The sequence below is a fragment of the Salvelinus fontinalis genome, chromosome 2 (genome assembly GCF_029448725.1).
Source record: "Salvelinus fontinalis isolate EN_2023a chromosome 2, ASM2944872v1, whole genome shotgun sequence".
NCBI classification, from domain to species: Eukaryota; Metazoa; Chordata; class Actinopteri; order Salmoniformes; family Salmonidae; genus Salvelinus; species Salvelinus fontinalis.
Window position 1 is genome coordinate 67040459 of NC_074666.1, and position 22917 is coordinate 67063375.

The 22917-nt window shown below is 45.3% G+C and overlaps 1 protein-coding gene across 1 annotated transcript; it reads right to left on the minus strand.

The window, feature by feature from the left end:
- Positions 1–775: 775 nt before the first annotated feature.
- Positions 776–22439, minus strand: atp13a1 (ATPase 13A1). Its single transcript, XM_055883216.1, has 25 exons — positions 21937–22439; positions 21600–21689; positions 21049–21312; positions 20557–20712; positions 18998–19067; positions 14937–15043; positions 13526–13655; positions 13194–13249; positions 12932–13058; positions 12179–12316; positions 11892–12012; positions 11418–11575; positions 11108–11283; positions 10795–10905; positions 9336–9461; positions 8994–9102; positions 8314–8507; positions 7355–7451; positions 6936–7126; positions 6740–6854; positions 4882–5078; positions 4016–4158; positions 3720–3831; positions 3325–3468; positions 776–2156 (listed from the first exon to the last, which is right to left on the minus strand). The coding sequence occupies exons 1-25, from the start codon at positions 22270–22272 to the stop codon at positions 2046–2048; spliced, it is 3579 nt and encodes a 1192-aa protein (XP_055739191.1). The 5' UTR covers positions 22273–22439; the 3' UTR covers positions 776–2045.
- Positions 22440–22917: the final 478 nt, after the last annotated feature.

The following is a 22917-nucleotide window of genomic DNA, read 5'->3' on the forward strand; positions in this document are numbered from 1 at the left end:
AAGCAACAAGGAAATCAGTCATTTGAAATAAATAAATGAGGCCCTAATTTATGGATTTAATATGACTGGGAATACAGATATGCATCTGTTGGTCACAGATTTTAAAAAGTAAGATGGCGCTGACAGACATGGAAGCTCTACTTCTAGCTCCTAAGCAACTTTGCAGACAAGCATTTTGCTACACCTGCAATAACATCTGCAAAAAAAAAAATGGGCCACAGAATGGGCTTCAGGATCTCGTCACGGTATTTCTGTGCATTAAAATTGCCATCGATAAAATGCACTTTTGTTTGTCGTCTGTAGCTTATGCCTGCCCATACCCTTACCCGACCACCAACATGGGGAACTCTGTTCACAACATTGATATCAGCAAACCGCTCGCCCACACGAAGCCAAATATTTGGTCTGCGGTTGTGAGGCCGGTTGGACGTACTACTAAATTCTCTAAAACGACGTTGGAGGCAGCTTATGGCAGAGAAACTAACATTCAATTCTCTGGAAACAGCTCTGGTGGACATTCCTGCAGTCACCATGCCAATTGCATGCTCCCTCAAAACTTGAGACATCTGTGGCATTGTGTTATGTGACAAAATTGCACATTTTAGTGGCTTTTTCTTGTCCCCAGCACAAGGTGCACCTGTGTAATGATCATACTGTTTAATGAGCTTATTGATATGCCACACCTCTCAGGTGGATGGATTATCTTGGCAAAAACGAAATGCTCACTAACAGGGATGTAAACAACATTTTAGAAAAATAAGCTTTTGTGCGTATGGAACATTTCTGGGATCTTTTATTTCGGCTCATGAAACATGTGATCAACACTTTACGTTTATATTTTTGTTCAGTATATATATAGGTCTATGGGTGTCCCATACCACAGTCATTATGACATCATCCCACCTCTGTTGCCAGTATAGTAATCTCAGCTACTAGGCTTTAATCTGTTACAATAGATTGCCAGTGTAACAAGCCAGGGTGCACCAGACATTTAAAAAATGTTGTCATTTAGCAGACGCTCTTATCCAGAGCAACTTACAGTAGTGAACGCATACATTTTCATACTGGTCCCCTATGGGAATCGAACCCACAACTCTGGCATTGCAAGTGCCATGCTCAACCAAGTGAGACACACGGGACTTAAAGTCCTCTCAAACACAAACATCAAGCAAAAGGATCTGAAGGCTATTTTTGTGTCCTCTCAACTTGACTTCCAGTTACAATGTATGCAGCTCACTCATCACCTTAAAAATATATGTTCAACCCCTATGTAGGTATAGTAGGCAGTGCACTGCATCGGTAAATGGAACATGACAAAGTAGCACTTGACAAAAAAAGCACCACTTGTATTTGTTGGTCTTTTAGAAGTCTGTAAGAGTTTTATCTTTTTACAAAATGAAGAAGAGAAAACAAAATGGGGAAAAAAATCAAACACTTTGCAATTCTCTTGGAGAACGCCCTGTTGCGTGTGTGCGCGTTTCACATGGGCTGGCACACAATCTCTAACGCCACACAATACTGCTGTCTTCTTGGCCTTCAGTGAGAGAGGGAGGGATGGAGAGAGGGAACAGGAAGGCAAGAGAAGGGGGAGTCTAACTAGACCTGGGTTCCAATAGTATTTATTTTCTTTCAAATACTTTAGCGGCACTTGTTTCAACTTGCCTGGCGCAACGGAACAGTCCCAAAAGTGCGAACCCTGCTTATCTGGAGCTCCTGGCAGGATCAACCAAAATGCTCAAAGTATTCGAAAGGAAGAAAATACCATTTGAGCCCAAGTTTGTCTCTAACATAAAATAAATTTAATTTTAAATACATTAGTGAAGAGGGGGAACAGAGGGACAGAGCAGAGATGGGGTAACATTTAGGGGTGTGGTGCAGCAGTACTGCGCATCTGCCTGACATGCCTAGTCCATCTCCTCAGCTGTCTTGTGCGTCACATCCGCCTTCAACCTTTTCCTCCCTCCACAAGTCTCCTCAATTCTCTCCCTTTACAGTTTGGTTGCTGAGGGCAGCGGGTTGCTCATGGCAGCTGTTGGCACGGCAATTCAGGAAGGCAGCCTCAGGGTTCCTTTGCCCAGCAGGAACTGCAGAACGCGGTCAACCAGCAGGGCAGCGACAAAGTCAACCACCAGGACCTGGGCGATGACTAGCTTGAACTGCAGGGCAGAAAACACATAAAAGGTTGTAATCATTTATACGTCCTTTTGCGCTGGTTTCCCAGAACAGATTAAGCCTAGTCCTGGACTTAAAAGGAGTTAAATGGAGAACTTCAAAACATATTATAAACTTAGTTAATTCATTATAAAGATTAATACATGCTTATAACAAGTTATAAAGCAATACGTCAAAACAATCACACAAAATGTGTGTGAAAGTACAGATGTTGGATCTTGATTTGACCAGTTTCATTGCAGGAGGAAAATAATCCTGCAGAAGGAGTTGAATGTTTGAAGAAATATGTAGAACCGCCGCCAGGGGGGCAGCTGGAAGCGGTGTTTGTATACAATGCAATAGCGTACCTACAATGTACCTTGGACTTCAAGGCCACTGTGTGCCAGTTCAAGTAGCATACGCAGGCTACAGCGCGTCTCGTGTGAATTCTTATGTGGATTATAAAACATTGACATATTTGTAGGGGGTATATGTATTTTTCGTTAGGGAAAATCATTTTATTGTTTAATCAATTGTTTTATTATATGTTCAAGGCAAGAAATAGGCAGAATCAATTATTGGTGGCCTCAGTGCCTGTGTGGTCCAGCGTCTACAGCCACTGACCCCGGGACATATATACCAGAGTTGGCATTGGTTCAAATCCACCCCACTTCCCTATGACCACCCCCTAAATCTTTCCAACACTGTTCTCTCGCTTCAAAAAAAGCAAAACAAATACAAAAGGAGTGGGTTAACCTCACCTTTAAGAAATAATAAATCATTGAACAAATAACAATTAGATAGTGAGCACCAGTCTAACATAAAAATGATTATAAGTAATACAAGGTATGCTAAATTGATTCATAGAACATGCACAGACCTAGCAAGCAACAATAGACTGGGAAACAAACAGTAGCCTATTATGGGTTTTCACACCTTTCAATATGTGACAATGAATAGGCTAACGGGTAGCCTACAGAACATGGACAAATATAGCCCCACTGGTCAGAAACTTGACCGCCCCCGCAAGTAGAAAAAGAGAACAGCGGCTTTTCAGTGAACACAACTACTATAAATCACGAGGCTCATTTGAATTCCCTAATGAGCAGGACATTTTTCCGGGACAAAAGAGTGATCAAATTAAGATCCGACATCTGTATAATATATGCTGACCTCTGTTGGTATATCTACAAGAGAAAACTGCTCGTTGAATTCAGGCGAGGACCCTGAGAGAAGGCCCACGATGGCCAGACCTGACAGGGCAATACTCCACAGCAGTGGTCTGTTCTCTCTCAGAGACTCCATGAAAGGATGACCCTGGAAAAACACACAGTATTAGTGGAATACACGTGTATTATTCAATGATGGCTAGGATAAGTACTGAAGAGTCTATTCATTGTATAGAAAATGGGCCACATTTTCAATTAGGTATCCCTTATGTAGGCTTAATGAAGCCTTCATAAGCCCTACATAGAAGCCTCACAAATATTTTATTTGCAAAGAAAGGCCTTATAAAGGGATCATGAAGGCTTCATTAAACCTAAGATATGGAGGAGGAAGAGCAGTACCTTGTAGTTAATGGCAAAGGTAGCCATCTGCATGGCCATAGACATTATGTACACAGTGCTGTTGATGAGACTGGGCTCAAACTCTTTGTACAGGTCCGCAAACCTCTCCGCCCTAAAAGGTTAAAGGACAACAGACAGAGGATTAAGAGAGGGGATACTTGGACAGGTTGGAAACAAGACCATGTCAATTATTGTAAGGTGAACATGTACGGTTAGTACTGTGTGGGAGCAAATACAGTATCAACAAGTCTGTAGGTATCTATAGTGTGTGTGTGTGTGTATGCATGCATATGTACCTTGGAGGACTTCTGCTCTGTGCTCCTTTGTACAGGTATACCAGACTACAGAAGTGAACAGCAAACTGCAGCAGCACTGTCAGAACAGTGTACAGGTTGAAGATGTTAGGTAAGGGCCGCTCTTTAGACAGAGTCTTCAGGGGCTGGACAGGACAAGAGAAAATAGGATGAAAACTTAAAAAGGGAGCTTTCACATATCCCCTGTATGATCCATTTCCTGGAGCGTTTGGTGCCCTGAGCCGCACAATAAAAGCATGTGCGACACACAAATGAATCCCGGCTAAAACGTATCCTGGACCTGCGTTTGTAGCGGGTCCAAGTTGCAGGACCAGAGTATCAGGAGTCGCGTGGAACTTTTTGCCTGTTGTAAACTAGCTAGCTCGCTAACGTCATGTAGAATGTGTGTCTTGCTAATCGCACTCTGAAACGGTTATTTTCAGGTCTGGTGAAAGCAAAACTGATGTTGTAGAATTTTCACAAACACTCCAGGAAAACGTACCAGGGCACCAAATTTCATGTGAAAACCCCATAAGTTGAGTTAAAGCTTAACTTGAAACTACACCGGTTAGCACTAGGGCTACATAATAATATGGATTCCTACCAATCACAACTACAGTACATGCATGTCATACATGTAGTAGGTACACACTGGTTCTTTCTCAATACTCTTTCCTCGATTCCTAATGTCATTTTCTCCTAAAAACAATGTCTGCGGGAACTGAGGAGAGGATTTAAGGAAAATTAACGCTTCCCTCTGACGTTTTCAGGAGGCAGGGAAGGAGGCAGGAAGGAGAGGACACAAGGAACTGAAGGAGGAAAAGCTATCAAAAACACTTCCATGTTTTTCCCTCCATGTGACCTCTCACCTTTGACCTGGAGATGAAGAGGAAGCAGCCGGCCAATAGCAGGCCCTGTAGGGTGGCCTGGAAGTCACTGAACTTGACCCCCTCCAGGTAGAGGACAGACTGGCTGTAGGCCAGCACCAGGGCGTTCAGCGCCAAGATCTTAAACATCTGTAGTGTGGTCACCAGCGTACAGCGGCCCTGCTTTATCACGTGGCAGACTGAGGAGGAGGAGAGATAATGAGGAGATGATAATCATGTAGTGAGAGAGACAGTGAGTGACAGTGAGTGTATGAGAGAGTCAGTGAGTGAGCGGGAGACAGTGAGTGAGTGAGTGAGCGGGAGACAGTGAGTGAGTGAGTGAGCGGGAGACAGTGAGTGAGTGAGAGAGAGAGAGACAGTGAGTGAGTGAGAGAGAGAGAGACAGTGAGTGAGTGAGAGAGAGAGAGACAGTGAGTGAGTGAGAGAGAGAGAGACAGTGAGTGAGTGAGAGAGAGAGAGACAGTGAGTGAGTGAGAGAGAGAGAGACAGTGAGTGAGTGAGAGAGAGAGAGACAGTGAGTGAGTGAGAGAGAGAGAGACAGTGAGTGAGTGAGAGAGAGAGAGACAGTGAGTGAGTGAGAGAGAGAGAGACAGTGAGTGAGTGAGAGAGAGAGAGACAGTGAGTGAGTGAGAGAGAGAGAGACAGTGAGTGAGTGAGAGAGAGAGAGACAGTGAGTGAGTGAGAGAGAGAGAGACAGTGAGTGAGTGAGAGAGAGAGAGACAGTGAGTGAGTGAGAGAGAGAGAGACAGTGAGTGAGTGAGAGAGAGAGAGACAGTGAGTGAGTGAGAGAGAGAGAGACAGTGAGTGAGTGAGAGAGAGAGAGACAGTGAGTGAGTGAGAGAGAGAGAGACAGTGAGTGAGTGAGAGAGAGAGAGACAGTGAGTGAGTGAGAGAGAGAGAGACAGTGAGTGAGTGAGAGAGAGAGAGACAGTGAGTGAGTGAGAGAGAGAGAGACAGTGAGTGAGTGAGAGAGAGAGAGACAGTGAGTGAGTGAGAGAGAGAGAGACAGTGAGTGAGTGAGAGAGAGAGAGACAGTGAGTGAGTGAGAGAGAGAGAGACAGTGAGTGAGTGAGAGAGAGAGAGACAGTGAGTGAGTGAGAGAGAGAGAGACAGTGAGTGAGTGAGAGAGAGAGAGACAGTGAGTGAGTGAGAGAGAGAGAGACAGTGAGTGAGTGAGAGAGAGAGAGACAGTGAGTGAGTGAGAGAGAGAGAGACAGTGAGTGAGTGAGAGAGAGAGAGACAGTGAGTGAGTGAGAGAGAGACAGTGAGTGAGTGAGAGAGAGAGAGACAGTGAGTGAGTGAGAGAGAGAGAGACAGTGAGTGAGTGAGAGAGAGAGAGACAGTGAGTGAGTGAGAGAGAGAGACAGTGAGTGAGTGAGAGAGAGACAGTGAGTGAGAGAGAGAGAGACAGTGAGTGAGAGAGAGAGAGACAGTGAGTGAGAGAGAGAGAGACAGTGAGTGAGAGAGAGAGAGACAGTGAGTGAGAGAGAGAGAGACAGTGAGTGAGCGGGAGACAGTGAGTGAGCGGGAGACAGTGAGTGAGCGGGAGACAGTGAGTGAGCGGGAGACAGTGAGTGAGCGGGAGACAGTGAGTGAGCGGGAGACAGTGAGTGAGCGGGAGACAGTGAGTGAGCGGGAGACAGTGAGTGAGCGGGAGACAGTGAGTGAGCGGGAGACAGTGAGTGAGCGGGAGACAGTGAGTGAAAGGGAGACAGTGAGTGAAAGGGAGACAGTGAGTGAGTGAGTGAGTAAGAGAGAGAGTGCGAGCGTTTGTGTTCATTTGTGTTTGTATACAGTGTGGGTGTAAAAAATGTGTGTTGATTATGTGTGTGTTCCTCACTGCACTGTATGGAGGACAATTTGGAGGTGAAGGGGGCAGCAATGGAGGCATCTCCCAGTTTCACTACTTGTATCTGATCTTCTTCCAGCTCCCTTAAGACTTGACTAATCCTCTCCTACAACAGAATAAACAACAAATGTTTAACAACATGCACGCACGCACACACACCCCTCCCTCCCTACACACACACACCCACCTTCTGCGCGGCTAGCTGCTCCTCTCTCTGGGCCATGACCCTCTGCCTGGCTGCCCTGGAGGTCAGTTTGACCCCTGAGCTGGTGACCGGAGGGAGGGAGGGTCTGGAGTCGGCTGCTGGGGTCTCCTTCTCTCTGCCCCTCTTCCTTCTCTCGGGCATACGCTCTGGGGCGTTCGCCAACAGAGCCACACCTGATGGGGGGAAAGGGGGAGGGAAGGTTGAGAGGGTAGGGGGGGAGAGAGAGAACGGACACACAATGATTCCCATATAGTGACATTGTTTGTGATAAGAGGATGGCATACATTTGCCTACTGAGACAATAAAGGTTGAATTGAAGGTGTCATGGACTAAGATCGGTGTGTGCGTTAACGTTGCTGAATATTGTGCACAGCTTTGAGTGACATGTCGAGTGACCTCACCGATATGGGCGTGTTTGAGCGCTCCGACGTCATTGGTCCCGTCTCCGCACATCAATGTTGTATAGCCCAATCCTTTAAGACTAGTGATTACAAACTCCTGGAACACAATAACAATACACACAGTTAGCACAAAACGACACACCATAAAACTAGTCTCAAAATGTAACGGCAGTTCTTGAGTGTGTTGGTTGTACACCGAGTGTACAAAACACAAAGAACATCTTCCTAATATTGAGTTGGACTTCAATTCGTCAGGGCATGGACTCGAAAGCGTTCCACAGGGATGCTGGCCCCTGTTGACTCCAATGCCTCCCAAAGTTATGACAAGTTTTCTGGATGTCCTTTGGACGGTGGACCATTCTTGATACACACAGGAAACTGTTGAGCGTGAAAAACCCAGCTGTGTTGCAGTTCTTGACACAAACCAGTGTGTCTGGCACCTACTACCATACCCTGTTCAAATGCACTTCAATCTTGAATCTTGCCCCTTCATCCTCTAAATGGCACACATAAACAACCCATGTCTCATTGTCTCAAGGCTTAAAAATCCTTCTTTAACCTGTCTCCTCCCCTTCATCTACACTGATTGAAGTGGATTTAACAAGTGATTTCAATAATGGATCATAGCTTTCACCTGGATTCACCTGGTCAGTCTACGTCATGGGAAGAGCAGGTGCTCATCATTTACATTTACATTTAAGTCATTTAGCAGACGCTCTTATCCAGAGCGACTTACAAATTGGTCATGTTTTGTACATGTTCAGAGTAAATGTAGCCTATTTTTAATTATCTAATAAGTTAATTCATTCATTACAACAACCAAGACAGAATTGACCATAGCGCACTACCTTTGACCAGGGCCCATAGTGCACTACTTTTGTCAAAAGTAGTGCACTAGAAAAAGAATAGGGTGCCATTTCTGACACAGATAACGTCTACAAGGAGGCAAGAAGACTGACCTTCTGTTTAGGGCTGACCCGTGCGAACACCCGGACATGGGGCAGGAGGGCATGGAGCAACCGCGTGTCACTGGTCAGTCTGGTTAGCCCCTCCCCCGTCACACACAGATCGTACTGATCGACCAACGAGGGGACGGACGGCGGGGGCAGCGGAACACACACACTGCCGTCAATAGACTCCCACTGCCACTCACCTGGAAGGAACAACGCCACAAGTGACCGTATTATAGAGCATTCTTAAAACAGCGACATATTACACCTGGTTTAAAATCATATTATGTCAAATAGTCTCAAGTACTTAAGGTGCGCTTGATTTGGTTTGCATTTTATTCCATTGTACTGGGGCAAAGTAGATCAAGTGCAGCTCAAGTATAATATATATGCATTTGACCCAGGTCTACAACACATGCACTGTCCACTATAGATCCCTTCATTACAACAATCATATGGCTATATCATCAATGCATTAGTCTGTAGATTAGTCTAGTACAGAGCCCTCCAACCATGTTCGTGGAGAGCTACCGTCCTGTCTGTTTTCGCTCCAACCCCAGTTGTAACTAACCGGATTCAGCTTATCAACCAGCTAATTATTAGAATCAGGTGCACTAGATTAGGGTTGGAGCAAAAACCTACAGGGCGGTTTTCGGATCAAGCATAAATTGGTTCTTAGTGTGCCCTACCCTGGTTGGGTCTGGCCTGCAGTACGAGCGTGTGTTCCTTCTGGATGAAGTGGAGCTCTCTGGCCACATGGCACGCTGTCAGAGGGTTGTCACCTGTTATCATCACCACCTGAAGGAGAGATGGAGGAGAGGAGGGTTATGTGTGTGTGTGGTGTGTGTGTGCGTGCGTGCGTGCGTGCGTGACTGAGTGAGTGAGTGCATGGATGTGCCTGATATTACTGTGATAAGTGTAATCTGAACAGAATCTTCATCAGTATCGGTGTGTGTGTGTGTCTTTTCCTGCTAATGAGTCTGTGCGAATGTGTGTGAGCGTGCGTGTGTATTCTGAGATCGCCTCCTCACATGATGCGATGCCTCCTGGATCTCTTTGATGACAGCCTTGCTGTCGGCCTTCAGGGGACACGAGACGACCATGAAGCCGGCAAACTGCAGGTCACACTCCAGAGCATCACGAGTCACCTCCCGCACCTGTACAGACCGCCACAAAGCACCCGGTCACACAAACAACCAACCCCTGCTGTGAAAGAGAGCCACTCTCATCTAGCCACTTGGCTGAGGTTCACGAAAGCCCTGTAGCTAACGTGGTACTTTATTTATCTCGAAGACCCAGAACTACCTCACCCTCTCTCTCGGCTGTGCAGCTCGTTTGTTGAGAGTATTGAAATAGCGTGAAATAGCGGGAAACTCATCCCCTCACACAGAGCAGGACACGACAGATAGGCGAGTTAGACAGGACAGGTAGGCGAGTTAGACAGGACAGGTAGGCGAGTTAGACAGGACAGATAGGCGAGTTAGACAGGACAGATAGGCGAGTTAGACAGGACAAGTAGGCGAGTTAGACAGGACAGGTAGGTGAGTTAGACAGGACAGGTAGGTGAGTTAGACAGGACAGATAGGCGAGTTAGACAGGACAAGTAGGCGAGTTAGACAGGACAAGTAGGCGAGTTAGACAGGACAAGTAGGCGAGTTAGACAGGACAAGTAGGCGAGTTAGACAGGACAAGTAGGCCATGGATAATGGATCCAGAGCGCCTGGCATCGCCTATCAAACCACGCTCAAAGTCGCTCAGGTCACTCGTTTTGCCCATTCTAACGTTCAATCAAACAGTAACTAATGCCCCGATGCCCGTCTACCTGCTTTATATAACGATCCATTTTCGTGAACCGGGTGGTGTACCTAATAAACGCTTATTATATTTTAAAATGATATTACTAACAACACACATTTTGACCAAGTGATCCATGGAATAAGTATTGCATGTGTAATACAATACAATGTAATATTATTCATCTACAATGTATGTTCTTAACCCTGGGCAACATTCGCCTGGGAGGCTCACAGAGATATTGGTATCCACAGTACTCCAACTATCCATTTCTCAACTCAATATTTATTTTAATCCCCCAAAATGTAAATGTATTTATTTTTCATTTAAGCTTTATAACAGCAAAGTTTTCTCTCTGCCCCATGGAAAAATGTGTCGAGTTGCAGGATATTAGCGTTAAAGTGACAACAACAATTATCTCTGCCACATGACAAAATGTGCAGAATTGCAGGAAATTTTCTCTCCGATACCAAGAGGTGGCTCTTCCCGGGGCCCAAGACTTGGTTCGTCCAGCCATGCACTGCTAAAGTCATAGTCAAAGTCAATTATTTATATTTTTTCTCTCTCTTTAGTTGTGATCTGATTATGAGGGGGTCCCTGATGAATTTGCTATCACAAAAGGGATCCCCGTCTGCAAAAAGTTTGAGAAAGATAGATAGGACAGGTAGGTGAGTTAGACAGGACAGGTAGAGTTACCTGTTGGTGGCTGAGGTGTCCGATCTCTCTGTAGCCCAAGGCCAGAACCCTGGCCCCTTCTCGGGACATCTCCCTGTGCACCTGATCATAGCTGTCTGGGCACTCTGAGAACTACAGGAACAAACAAATGGTTAGAACAACGGTAATGACTGAAGCAATGACGTATTCACTCAACACTGAGATTGTGTACTTGTAACGTGAAGTGTAGTACAGTAGACATGTATTATAGTAGACATGTATTATATTGACCATAAAGACATATTAAATTATACATTCAAATGTCAGTGGTTCTATCTCATTCTATGATATTGACCATGTCCCTGAGTGTCTCTGGAGCTCCTTTGACAGTGGAGACATAGCAGAGGTCAGCGGAGCCCAGTTTCTCATAGGAGGCCAGGACGGACATCCTCTTTAGAGCACTGGCAAAGTGGAACCGCTGGTGGATCTTCAGGCCTGGGGTCTTTATACCGCGAGCAAACACCTTTTCATCTACACCACACAGAGAAGGACAGAAGGGTAGATATGATGTAAACACAGAGACACACACACTTTCTCGACTGGTGTACAAAGAGGAGACAGAGCAAAAATCCTGAGGTACACGGGCGCGTGCACACACACACTACCTTTAGTGAGGGTCCAGTCAGCAGCAGTGAGCATGGCCTTCTCCAGAGGGTCGCCTACCAGCTGTCCGTCGTCAAGGGTAACCAGTGAGTGACAGGTAGCAATCACCCGATGCGTTTCGACTGGGATCTCTGACACGGGAATCACTTCTTTCCCTTCCCTGGAGGAGTTTACAAAATGTTTACAAGCAAACAAATGTAAAAATGTACTTCATATTCTTCCAAAGATTTTAATATGATTAAATAAATGCTAAAAACATGTCTGTTGCTCTTTACGTGTCACTTCTCAATATGATAAGATTCACAGTATGACACCAGCGCATAAGGGCATTGGTAGACACTTTACTTAATCCGGACCACTACGATGCCGTTAAGAAGCCTTTAAAAACTTCTTAATATTATCAGGTCCAGTCAATCTTTGGAAAAAATTGCAACAAAAGAAATATATCATACTGAAAGATGTAAAAGAGAGTGTACCTGAGGCCTGCGACCCCCCGCACCACCAGATGGTCGCTGGTCAAGGTGCCCGTCTTGTCGAAGCAGCACACCTCCACCTTCCCTGCAAACGGGATCCTGAAGGGCTCAGTGCAGAACACGTCTATGGAAGGGAGAAGAAATAAAGGGGCGAGTCAAATAGCAGAACAGCGAGGAAGACTAGCCTCATCAAGTACTACAAACATTACTATTCCACTTTCACAACACATACATCCACATACCACCACAACCCCCATATACACACACACACACACACACAGTTGACTCACAGAGCTTGGCCAGAGCGATGAGGGATGTGTTGACTGCCAGAGACAATTCTATCGGGAGCTCAGGTGGAACCACGGAGGTCAGGATGAGAGTACACTCCAGGAACAACTTATACCGGTTCCTGCTAGGGTCCTTAGTTCCTGCAGGGGAGAGAACACACAGAGACAGTTACACATCTATAAGCAGTAGTCACTCACACAGAAACAGTTACACAACTATAAGTAGTAGTTACTCACACAGAGAAACCTATGCAGTATGTACATTTAAAAAATGTTTGCACACATGCCTGTAAGTTGCTTTGGATAAAAGCATCTGCTAAACATCATATATTGTTATTAATAATATATACAGTTATACTGCATTAGGTCAGGAAAAACCTGCTGCTCTCTCCTGACCTCAGGGCCTATTTCGACAACTTGTTTTCTTACGTTTTATAAAGGAGGAATGTGTTTTAGTCGTGTTATTTTATTTTTTTATGAATAGGGTCCTTTGGCAAGACTGTCAAAATGTTCATACATGTCTTAGTGAGTTAAAAAAATATTGCCTTAAATTCTGTCTTGGCTAAGATATAAACAAACTGTATAATGGAGAAATGTTCTAAGTAGGACCAACTGTACTTCTGCCTCTGCATTGCTTGTTCCATGTGGTTTTAGACTGGGTATCTGTGAAGAACTTTGGGACAACCACTGACGTAAAAAGTGCTTTATAAAATACATTTGATTGATTGAATTGCGTTGTTCACTGGATTTACTCACCTTCCACCCACACATATCCAGCAGCAGCGATGGCGAACACCAGGAGGAAGAGGATGAAGATGAATGTTTCTAAGTTGTTGGCTGTCACCCTCTTCACTCCAAACAAGATGGTCCTCAGCAGTTTACCCTGTAGAAGGGCATGGTCAACATCACCAGGGTTGTATTCATTAGCGAACACCGTAGCAAAACATGTTGCAACAGAAAATGAAAACAAGCGATTCTTATTAGACAAGTTCGGTGGTCAAGAGCAGCAGCCCCTCACCTGAGAGGTATAGAATCCGGTTCTCAACACATAAGCCACACAGCCATTGTCCACAGCTGCAGAAAAACGTAAAAGAAGAAAAACATTTATTATGATTTGCTCTAAGTAAGACAAGAAAGATACAATCACTGAGGGCAGATTCAATCCATCTATTGGATTGGCCGAGGGAGATTAACATTTATCTCAAATGTAGATTTTTTTAAGTGATAACAAAATTTAGATTGAAAGCGCAATACAATTAGAATTGTTCATCTCAAAGTGGAAAAAAAAATGCTGGACATTTCTGCCTTACGACAAGTGAATAATATACTGCATAGTAGGTAGGAACTGACGTTTGAGTCCTACAGTGGCACGGAGCGGGGGGCTGTGCTGCACCACCTTGGTCCCACCAGAGATTATATGGAGGCGGGCATCACCCTGAAGGTCCAGTACTCTCTCTGGGTCCAGATCCTCCACTGGCTCCTAAACACACAACATGATGGAACTTCAAGTTAAAACACTCCTTTTAAGGATTAATGGAGCCTATGATTTCCAAGCATATGATTTTGATAAATTATATGTGAAGCATTTGTGATATTCTATGCTTATGAAGTCTTTGTGAATAGTATAGTAACATTCCCATTGTGTTGACAATCTACAGCGATCCTCATTGAGATGTTTCTACAACTTAATTGGAGTCAATTGATTGGACATGATTTGGAAAGGCACACACCTGTCAAAATAAAGGTCCCACAGTTGACAGTGCATGTCAGAGAAAAAACCAAGCCATGTGGTCGAAGGAATTGTCCATAGACCTCCGAGACAGGATTGTGTTGAGGCACCGATTTGGAGAAGGGTACCAAAACATTTCTGCAGCATTGAAGGACCCCAAGAACACAGCGGCCTCCAACATTCTTAAATGGAAGAAGTTTGGAACTACCAAGACTCGTCCTAGAGCTGGCCACCCAGCCAAACTGAGCAATCGGGGTAGAATGGCCTTGGTAAGGGAGGTGACCAAGAACCTGATGGTCACTCTGACAGAGTTCCTCTATGGAGATGGGAGAAACTGAAACATCACGTCTGAAGGAAACCTGGCACCCTCCCTACGGTGAAGCATGGTGGTGGCAGCATCATGCCTTGGGGATGTTTTTCAGCAGCAGGGACTGGGAGACTAGTCAGGATCGAGGGAAAGATGAACGGACCAAAGTACAGAGAGATCCTTGATGAAAACCTGCTCCAGAGCGCTCAGGACCTCAGACTGGGGTGAAGGTTCACCTTCCAACAGGACAACGATTCTAAGCACACTGCCAAGACAATGCAGGAGTGGCTTCGGGACAAGTCTCTGAATGTCGTTGAGTGGCTCAGCAAGAGCCCGGACTTGAACCCAATCGAACATCTCTGGAGAGACCTGAAAATAGCTGTGCATCAACGCTCCCCATTCAACCTGACAGAGCTTGAGAGGATCAGCAGAGAAGAATGGGAGAAAATCCCCAAATACAGGTGTGCCAAGCTTGTAGTATCATACCCAAGAAGACTCAATGCTGTAATCGCTGCCAAAAGGTGCTTCAACAAAGTACTGAGTAAAGGGTCTGAATACTTATGTAAATGGGATATTCAATTTTAGAATGAGGCTGTAACGCAACAAAATGTGGAAAAGGTCAAGTGGCCTGAATACTTTCCGAAGGCACTGTATATTGTCCAGACAGACTGTATTGTTTTGCATGGTTGTTATCTAGTCTAGGATAGGCTTCCCATCTGTCTGACCTTCATCTGAGGAACTGACTCTCCCGTCAGCATGGCCTCGTCCACGATGCAGCGCCCTCTCAGCAGCAGCACGTCACATGGAACCAAGTTCTCCTGGGGTGAGCGGCCTGGGGGGGAAGAGAAAGACATATATACTGTGTCAAACCAACGTGAGAATGCTGTTCATTGACTACAGCTCAGAGTTCAGCACGATAGAATCCTCGAAGCTCACCACTAAGCTAAGGTCCCTGGACTACACCTACCTCTGCAACTGGATCCTGCACTTCCTGACGGGCCGCCCCCAGTTGGTTGTTTGAATGTTAAAGGGTAAGCGACAACACGCTGACCCTCAACATGGGGGCCCCTCAGGGGTGCATGCTTAGTCCCCCATGTACTGCCTGTTCATCCATTAAGTTTGCAGACGACACGAAGGGTGGTATGCTTGATCACCGACGATGATGAGACAGACTACAGGGAGGTTAGAGACCTGGTAGTGTGGTGCCAGGACAACAATCTCTTCGTCGACGTCAGTAAGACAAAAGGAGTGGACTACAGGAAACGGAGGGCCAAGCACGCCCCCATTCACATCGATGAGGCTGTAGTAGAGCGTGTCGAGAGTTCCTCTCTGTCCACATCACTAACGATCTATCATGGTCCAAACACACCGACACAGTCGTGAAGAGAGCACGACAATGTCTCATCCCCCTCAGAAGGCTGAAAAGATTTGGCATGGGCCCTCAGATCCTCAAAAAGTTCTACAGCTGCACGATCGAGAGCATCTTGACTGGCTGCATCACTGCTTGGTATGGCAATTGCTTGGCATCAGACCGCAAGGCTCTACAGAGGGTAGTGCGTATGTTCCAATACATCACTGGGGCCAAGCTCCCTGCCATCCAGGACCTCTATACCAGGCGTTGTAAGAGGAAGGCCCAAAAAATGGTCAAAGATTTAAGCCATAGAAACTTCTCTCTGCAACCGCACAGAAAGCGGTACCAATGCACCAAGTCTATAAATAAACAGGATCCTGGACAGCTTCTACTCCTAAACCATGACTTCTGAACAAGACTGTTACAGCTAATCAAATGGCTAGCCGGACTACCTGCATTGACCCTTTTTTGCACGGACTCTACGCACACACACTGGACTCTACCCACACACATACTTTCAAACTCACCAAATACACTACCGGTCAAAAGTTTTAGAACAATTACTCATTCAAGTGTTTTTCTTTATTTTTTACAAGTTTCTACAATGTAGAATACTAGTGAAGACATAACAACTATGAAATAATACATACGTGATCATGTGGTAAGCAAAAAAGTGTTAAACAAATCAAAATATATTTTATATTCTTCAAAGTAGCCACCCTTTGCCTTGATGACAGCTTTGCGCACTCTTGGCATTCTCTCAGCCAGCTTCACCTGGAATTCTTTTCCAACAGGCTTGAAGGAGTTCCCACAAATTCTGAGCACTTGTTGGCTGCTTTTCCTTCACTCTGCGGTCCGACTCATCCCAAACCATCTCAGTTTGGTTGAGGTCAGGGGATTGTGGAGGCCATGTGGAGGCCAAAAACAGAAATACCTTATTTACATAAGATATTTGAAAAAGCGTGTGCGAGCAAGGAGGCCTACAAACCTGACTCAGTTACACCAGCTCTGTCAGAAGGAATGGTCCTGCGCGCTCTTGAGCAGGTTTTCGAAATTGAGTTCAGGTACATTCTGTTTCCATTGATCATCCTTGAGATGTTTCTACAACTTGATTAGAGTCCACTTGTGGTAAATTCAATTGATTGGACATGATTTGGAAAGGCACACACCTGTTTATATAAGGTCCCACAGTTGACAGAGCATATCAGAGCAAAAAACAAGTCATGAGGTCAAAGGAATTGTCCGTAGAGCTCCATGACAGGAAGGGTACCAAAACATTGAAGGTCCTCAAGAACACAGTGGCCTCCATCATTCATAAATGGAACAAGTTTAGAACCACCAAGACTCTTCCCAGAGCTGGCCGCCCAGCCAAACTGAGAAACAGGGCGAGAAGGGCCTTGGTCAGGTAGGTGACCAAGAACCTGATGGTCACTCTAAAGAGCTCCAGGGTTCCTCTGTGGAGATGGGAGAACCTTCCAGAAGGACAACCGTCTCTGCAGCACTCCACAAATCAGGCCTTTATGGTAGAGTGGCCAGACGGAAGCCACTCCTCAGTAAAGGGCAGACGACAGCCCGCTTGGAGTTTGTCAAAAGGCAACTAAAAGACTCTCAGACCATGAGAAACAATATTCTCTGGTCTGATGAAACCAAGATTGAACTCTTTGGCCTGAATGCCAAGTGTCACATCTGGAGGGAACCTGGCACCATCCCTACAGTGAAGCATGTTGGTGGCAGCATCATGCTATGGGGATGTTTTTCAGCGGCGGGGACTGGGAAACTAGTCAGGATCGAGGGAAAGATGAACGGAGCAAAGTAGAGAGAGAGATCCTTGATGAAAACCTGCTCCAGAGCGCACAGGACCTCAGACTGGGGTGAAGGTTCACTTTCCAACAGGACAATGACCCGAAGTACACAGCCAAAACAAAGCAGGAGTGGCTTCGGGACAAGTCACTGAATGTCCTTGAGTGGCACAGCCAAAGCCCGGACCTGTACCTGATCGAACATCTCTAGAGAGACCTGAAAATAGCTGTACAGCGACACTCTCCATCCAACCTGACAGAGCTTGAGAGGATCTGCAGAGAAGAATGGGAGAAACTCTCCTAATACAAGTGTGCCAAGCTTGTAGTATCATACCCAATAAGACTTGAGGCTGTAATCGCTGCCAAAGGTGCTTCAACAAAGTATTGAGTAAAGGGTCTGAATACTTATGTAAATGTGATTGCAGTTTTGTATTTTTTTATAAATTAGCAAACAAATGAAAAAAACTGGTTTTGCTTTGTCATTATGGGGTATTGTGTGTTGATTGATTAGGGGGAAAACAGATTTATTCTAAAATGGATAAAATAATGAACTTAACAAAATATAGATGGGTTTGAATACTTTACGAATGCACTGTAGATGTACAGTACATAGCTACCTCAATTACCTAGTAACCCTGCACATCGACTTGGTACTGAAACCATGTATATATACATTTTATTTTCTACTCCCTATATATAGCCATGTTATTTTTACTCTTTATTTTTATTCGTTATTCACTGTGTATTTCTCCCTCTTATCACTATTTATATTTTACAATTTTGTATCTTATCTTTAACTCTGCATCGTTGGGGACTCCCGAGTGGCGTAGCGATCTAAGGTTAACGCATCGCTGTGCTTGAGGCGTCACTACAGACCAGGGTTCGATCACATGCTGTGTCACAGCCGGCCGTGACCGGGAGACCCATGAGGCTGCACATGAACTGACTTCGGTTGCCCAGCTGGATGGTGTTTCCTCCGTCATATTGGTATGGCTGGCTTCCGGGTTAAGCGAGCAGTGTGTCAAGAAGCAGAGCGGCTTGGCAGGGTCGTGTTTTTGGAGGACGCATGGCTCTCGACCTTCGCCTCTCCCAAGTCCGTAGGGGAGTTGCAGCAATGGGACAAGACTGTAACTACCAATTGGAAATCTCAAAATTGGGGAGAAAAAAGGTATAAAAGAACAAAAAATAATAATATATCATATATATATATTATTCTTTTTTTTATCTGCATTGTTGGAAATGGACCTGTAAGTAAGAATTTAATTCTTAGTCAACACCTGTTGTCTACGAAGCATGTGAAAAATAAAAAACTTGATTCGATTTTGACAGAGGAAATACGTAACTAAATTCTCCTGGGGTGAGTTTCCTGGGGGGGGAAGACAAAGATATACGCACACTGTGTCAAACTGGCTGGGGCTCTATCTCAAGTAGTCTCTTCGCGATTCCTCGCATCTCATCTCCTCAACAGTATTCGAGGACAAAGTACAAGGTCCCTCCCCTTTTTCTCCAATGTATTTTGAAAAGGAGGCGAGGATATAAGATGCGTGAAATTGAGGAAAGAGGATTTGAGAAAGAGTCTGGTTCTAGATGAAGGAAATACTCCTGAACGGGAAGAGTTAACAGACAGGAACCTTACCTATTGAGACAATGTCCCCGGGGACTAGTTCATCACTGGACACAGGCCTCCACTTCCTGTTGCGGTAAACCTGTTGGGAAACATGGACACAAACGTGTAAATATCAGGGGCCTGTTCAATAGGGAGAAAACTTTTTTGACACCGAGTAAAACAAGGAGGTACTAGCTACACTTGTTCAATAATAAGAACACACAAAGATGTTCATTTTCCGTTTCATAACATTTTACACATTGTGCCCTACTGAACACGACACGGACAGATCTATATAAATCCAGATCAAATCGATCATTTGGTTAATGCAGCATTTCCAAAACTAGGGGTCACAAAACTCCTACTGGCAGGTAGCCTGGCGGGTTAGGAGCGTGGGGCCAGTAACCGAAAGGTTGAAACCGGAAGGTTGCTGGATCGAAACCCAGAGCTGACAAGGTAAAAATATGTCGTTCCGCCCCTGATCAAGGCAGTTAACTCACTGTTCCCCAGGCGCCAATGACGTGGATGTCGATTAAGGCAGACCCCCGCACCTCTCTGATTCAGAGGGGTTGGGTTAAATGCGGAAGACACATTTCTGTTTAATGCTTTCAGTTGTACAACTGAAACAATCTGTACAATCCCCCTTTCTATTTCCACCAATTGTAGCTCTAACTTTGTAACGACATAAGTTATACGCTATTTATTATGACCCTATTCCTGCCAGCTAAGACTCTCAGGAACAAGTATGTGTCTTCTGTTTCCCTCTACCACGCACACAAGCATAATTCGTTAGAACCGAGTAGACAGAACCAGGCACCAAATCAGACTGGGGGGAAAAGAATATCATAATTGAAAGCAATGATGGTGTTCTTTTCTACACAGAAGATCATACACAATTATTGGCCGATGATTTTCTGAACTTCCCAATACCTTTCTGATGCATTTCAGTCACTTCAAACCATACTTCCTTCTGATTGAAGTACTGCCATACTGATTTGCCATAGACACAAATAAAAAAGTTAAGATTGGCTGTTGATTACATCACCTTTTTTTAACACATGGTGGGTTCGCAAAAAATGTTTGATAATCAAATTGGGCATTAGACCCCAAAACATTTGGGAACCCCTGGGTAAATGAGTCTGATGCTCCCGGGTGGCGCAGTGGTCTAGGGCACTGCATCGCAGTGCTAGCTGCGCCACCAGAGTCTCTGGGTTCGCGCCCAGGCTCTGTCGCAGCCGGCCGCAACCGGGAGGTCCGTGGGGCGACGCACAATTGGCATAGCGTCGTCCGGGTTAGGGAGGGTTTGGCCGGTAGGGATATCCTTGTCTCAGTATGTAAAATGTAATAAAATGTATGCACTCTACTGTAAGTCGCTCTGGATAAGAGCGTCTGCTAAATGACTAAAATGTAATGTAAATGATGCTAGTATATAGTGGGAGTCAGGGCCTTCATTCTACAACTACAATAACATGGCTCTGGTGAGCATTTGATGATCTGCACTTGAGCAAAAAGAACATGCGCCTTTGCTTGTATCGTATCCTCAAATATCAAAACAACATGATCATTTGGATAAAGGAACAGTAGTTCACCTGGATCATGTAGGGTTTGTTCCCCATGCGTCGTATCTCAGACATGTTCCTCATCTGCTGTTGTACCAGAGAGGCTTCGAAGGCCACCAGCATGAAGAGAGTGAACACACTGTAGTACCAGTACTCATCCAGACACCACAGACCCACACAGAACACCTGAGGAGGGGGGAGAGAGAGCATCCATCTGTACAAATGTTGAGCCAAGCCGAGTGGTACTGTGCTGGCTTGGTTGATGCATCGGCCATCCACCATAGTTGCTAGAACGGTACTGGAAAGGACCATGTGAAAAGAAAATATCAGAGCTAGTGCAGTATGTTTCAGGTCAGCAAGATAGTATGAAAAGGGTATTAACTATTGAGTAAATTCTATCCCCACATGCCCTTAAAGAGATCAATATAGAAAATGAAAGAGAGACTAGAGAGGGATTTTACTACGTGTCATATTACTACTTGACAAAACAACACGCAAATATGCACGCGCGCACACACACACCTGGAAGACAAAGAAGGGAGCGGTGGCTCTCTCCCTGAAGAGCTCCAGGAAGTCCGGCACCACCATCTCAGCGCGGTTGGTCCCATAGCGCTTCTCGGCGGCATGCAGGTCTGTCTCCTCCTGGTAGCCTCGCCAGGCCTGGAAGAAGCCCATTGGCTGTCGGACGGGGAACGACACGGGGAGGAAACACTTCCTCTCCTTACTGTCGAAGATGTAGCAGATCTTCTGGAACTCAAAGGAAAGGATTCCCTCGCCGTTCTCATCCTGAAGAGAGAGCGATAGAGAGCGAGTGAGTACATTAATTAAAACACACACACACAAAAAAAAAATGTGCCATCCAAAAAGCAGTATAACTGACTAGCATAGAGATGTTAAGAGAAGACCATTCTGACATGCATTTCCCACAAGTTTTAACCAGTATACCTGAGTCATGTACAGCACGGCCCACCGTAGCAAAACATTTTGCAACAGTTACAAATGTTTTCTCCCCATTGAACACAACCATTGTTTAAGTAAGCAAGGTGTAGGACAGGGGAACAAGGCAAACTCACCCGGTCTCTCTGCAGTGGTACCAGCTCAGCAGAACCATTGTTGGGGGTGGGTATAACCTTAGCCAGGGTGGCCTTGTGTGGGTCTGGTTCCTGTTTATACACATCGATTCACAGCATGTGAGCAAATTACATACTCTATCTGACAGACACAGCCATATAATCAGCTCAAAACTTTCTGAACAAGGAACACAAATATATTACACATCATTTGAAAATGTCCTTGTTTAGAGCATAAAATAATGCTGACTAGAGTGATCACAAGTTAAATTGGGCAGTGTTGGTTCACAATCTCCAACACCTAATTCCAAAACAACCGCAGATGATCCATCCACATTACCTTGGCGCAGGTGAGCCAACAGTGCGCGTGCACGGACCAATAACCGGAGAGCGCTGTGAGGACGTGAGCGATCCCGATGGCGGCGAGAGCTAGTAGGCCTGCTTCTGGGTACTCGGAAGTACCGTATACTACGAGCCACAAGTACAACCAGCCAGGGTACAGCACGGCTAAAAAAGGTAGAACCGTGCCGTGGAATAGCCGGGGCCTGCGCCGGTACATCGACACCGAGCTAACGTTCTCGTCGTCAGTCTCGGCGCTGTCATGCTGGCTGTGGTTGTGCAAAGAGGGGGCCATTTGCAGGTCCCCCGATCCCTGATTCCCGTCCCCCGCAACCATATTCCCCTGTTTCGTATCCCCGTTAATTTTCGTCCCTCTCTCTCAGGGCCCTCTCTTTCCGCCACCTCCCCCTAGTTATTGGTGTCCGTGGTAAGGCAGTTCAATTAAGTTGTTTTAGTCCGGTGTCAGGTCCAGTTTTCTGTGTCGGCTCGTTCTCACACAGCTGCTTCCGCGTACGCAACCACGTAAGGACACGTAATGTCCTTTTTGCTGTCGTGTGGTTACTTCCTGCCGAGAGAGATGCCGATTTGATCAAATTTGTTTGACATCAAATATCCTAAATCAAGTGCATCTTAAAATTACATTTTTCAAATCAATCGTTGACAAAATAAAGGTTAAAATATCACAGGACATTCGGTTGTTTATCTTTTAAGAAATCGACGCTTTTGGACTCGAGCAGGAAATGTCAAAATCTGTGATTGACAACAACCCAGGACCAATGGAATAAAACAATGGCAGTAGGACCAATGGGATAGAACAATGGCAGCATGCAAGTGGTTTCGAACAATCGAAATAGAGGAGGGTGTATGCGGTAGATATTCTGTATATGGCTGTGAACACGTGTTTTATAACCTTGATTCTCACTTTACTTTCTTTCTAAACAAGCCGTCAAATTACCTCCATCGCAAACATGTGTCTTCAACG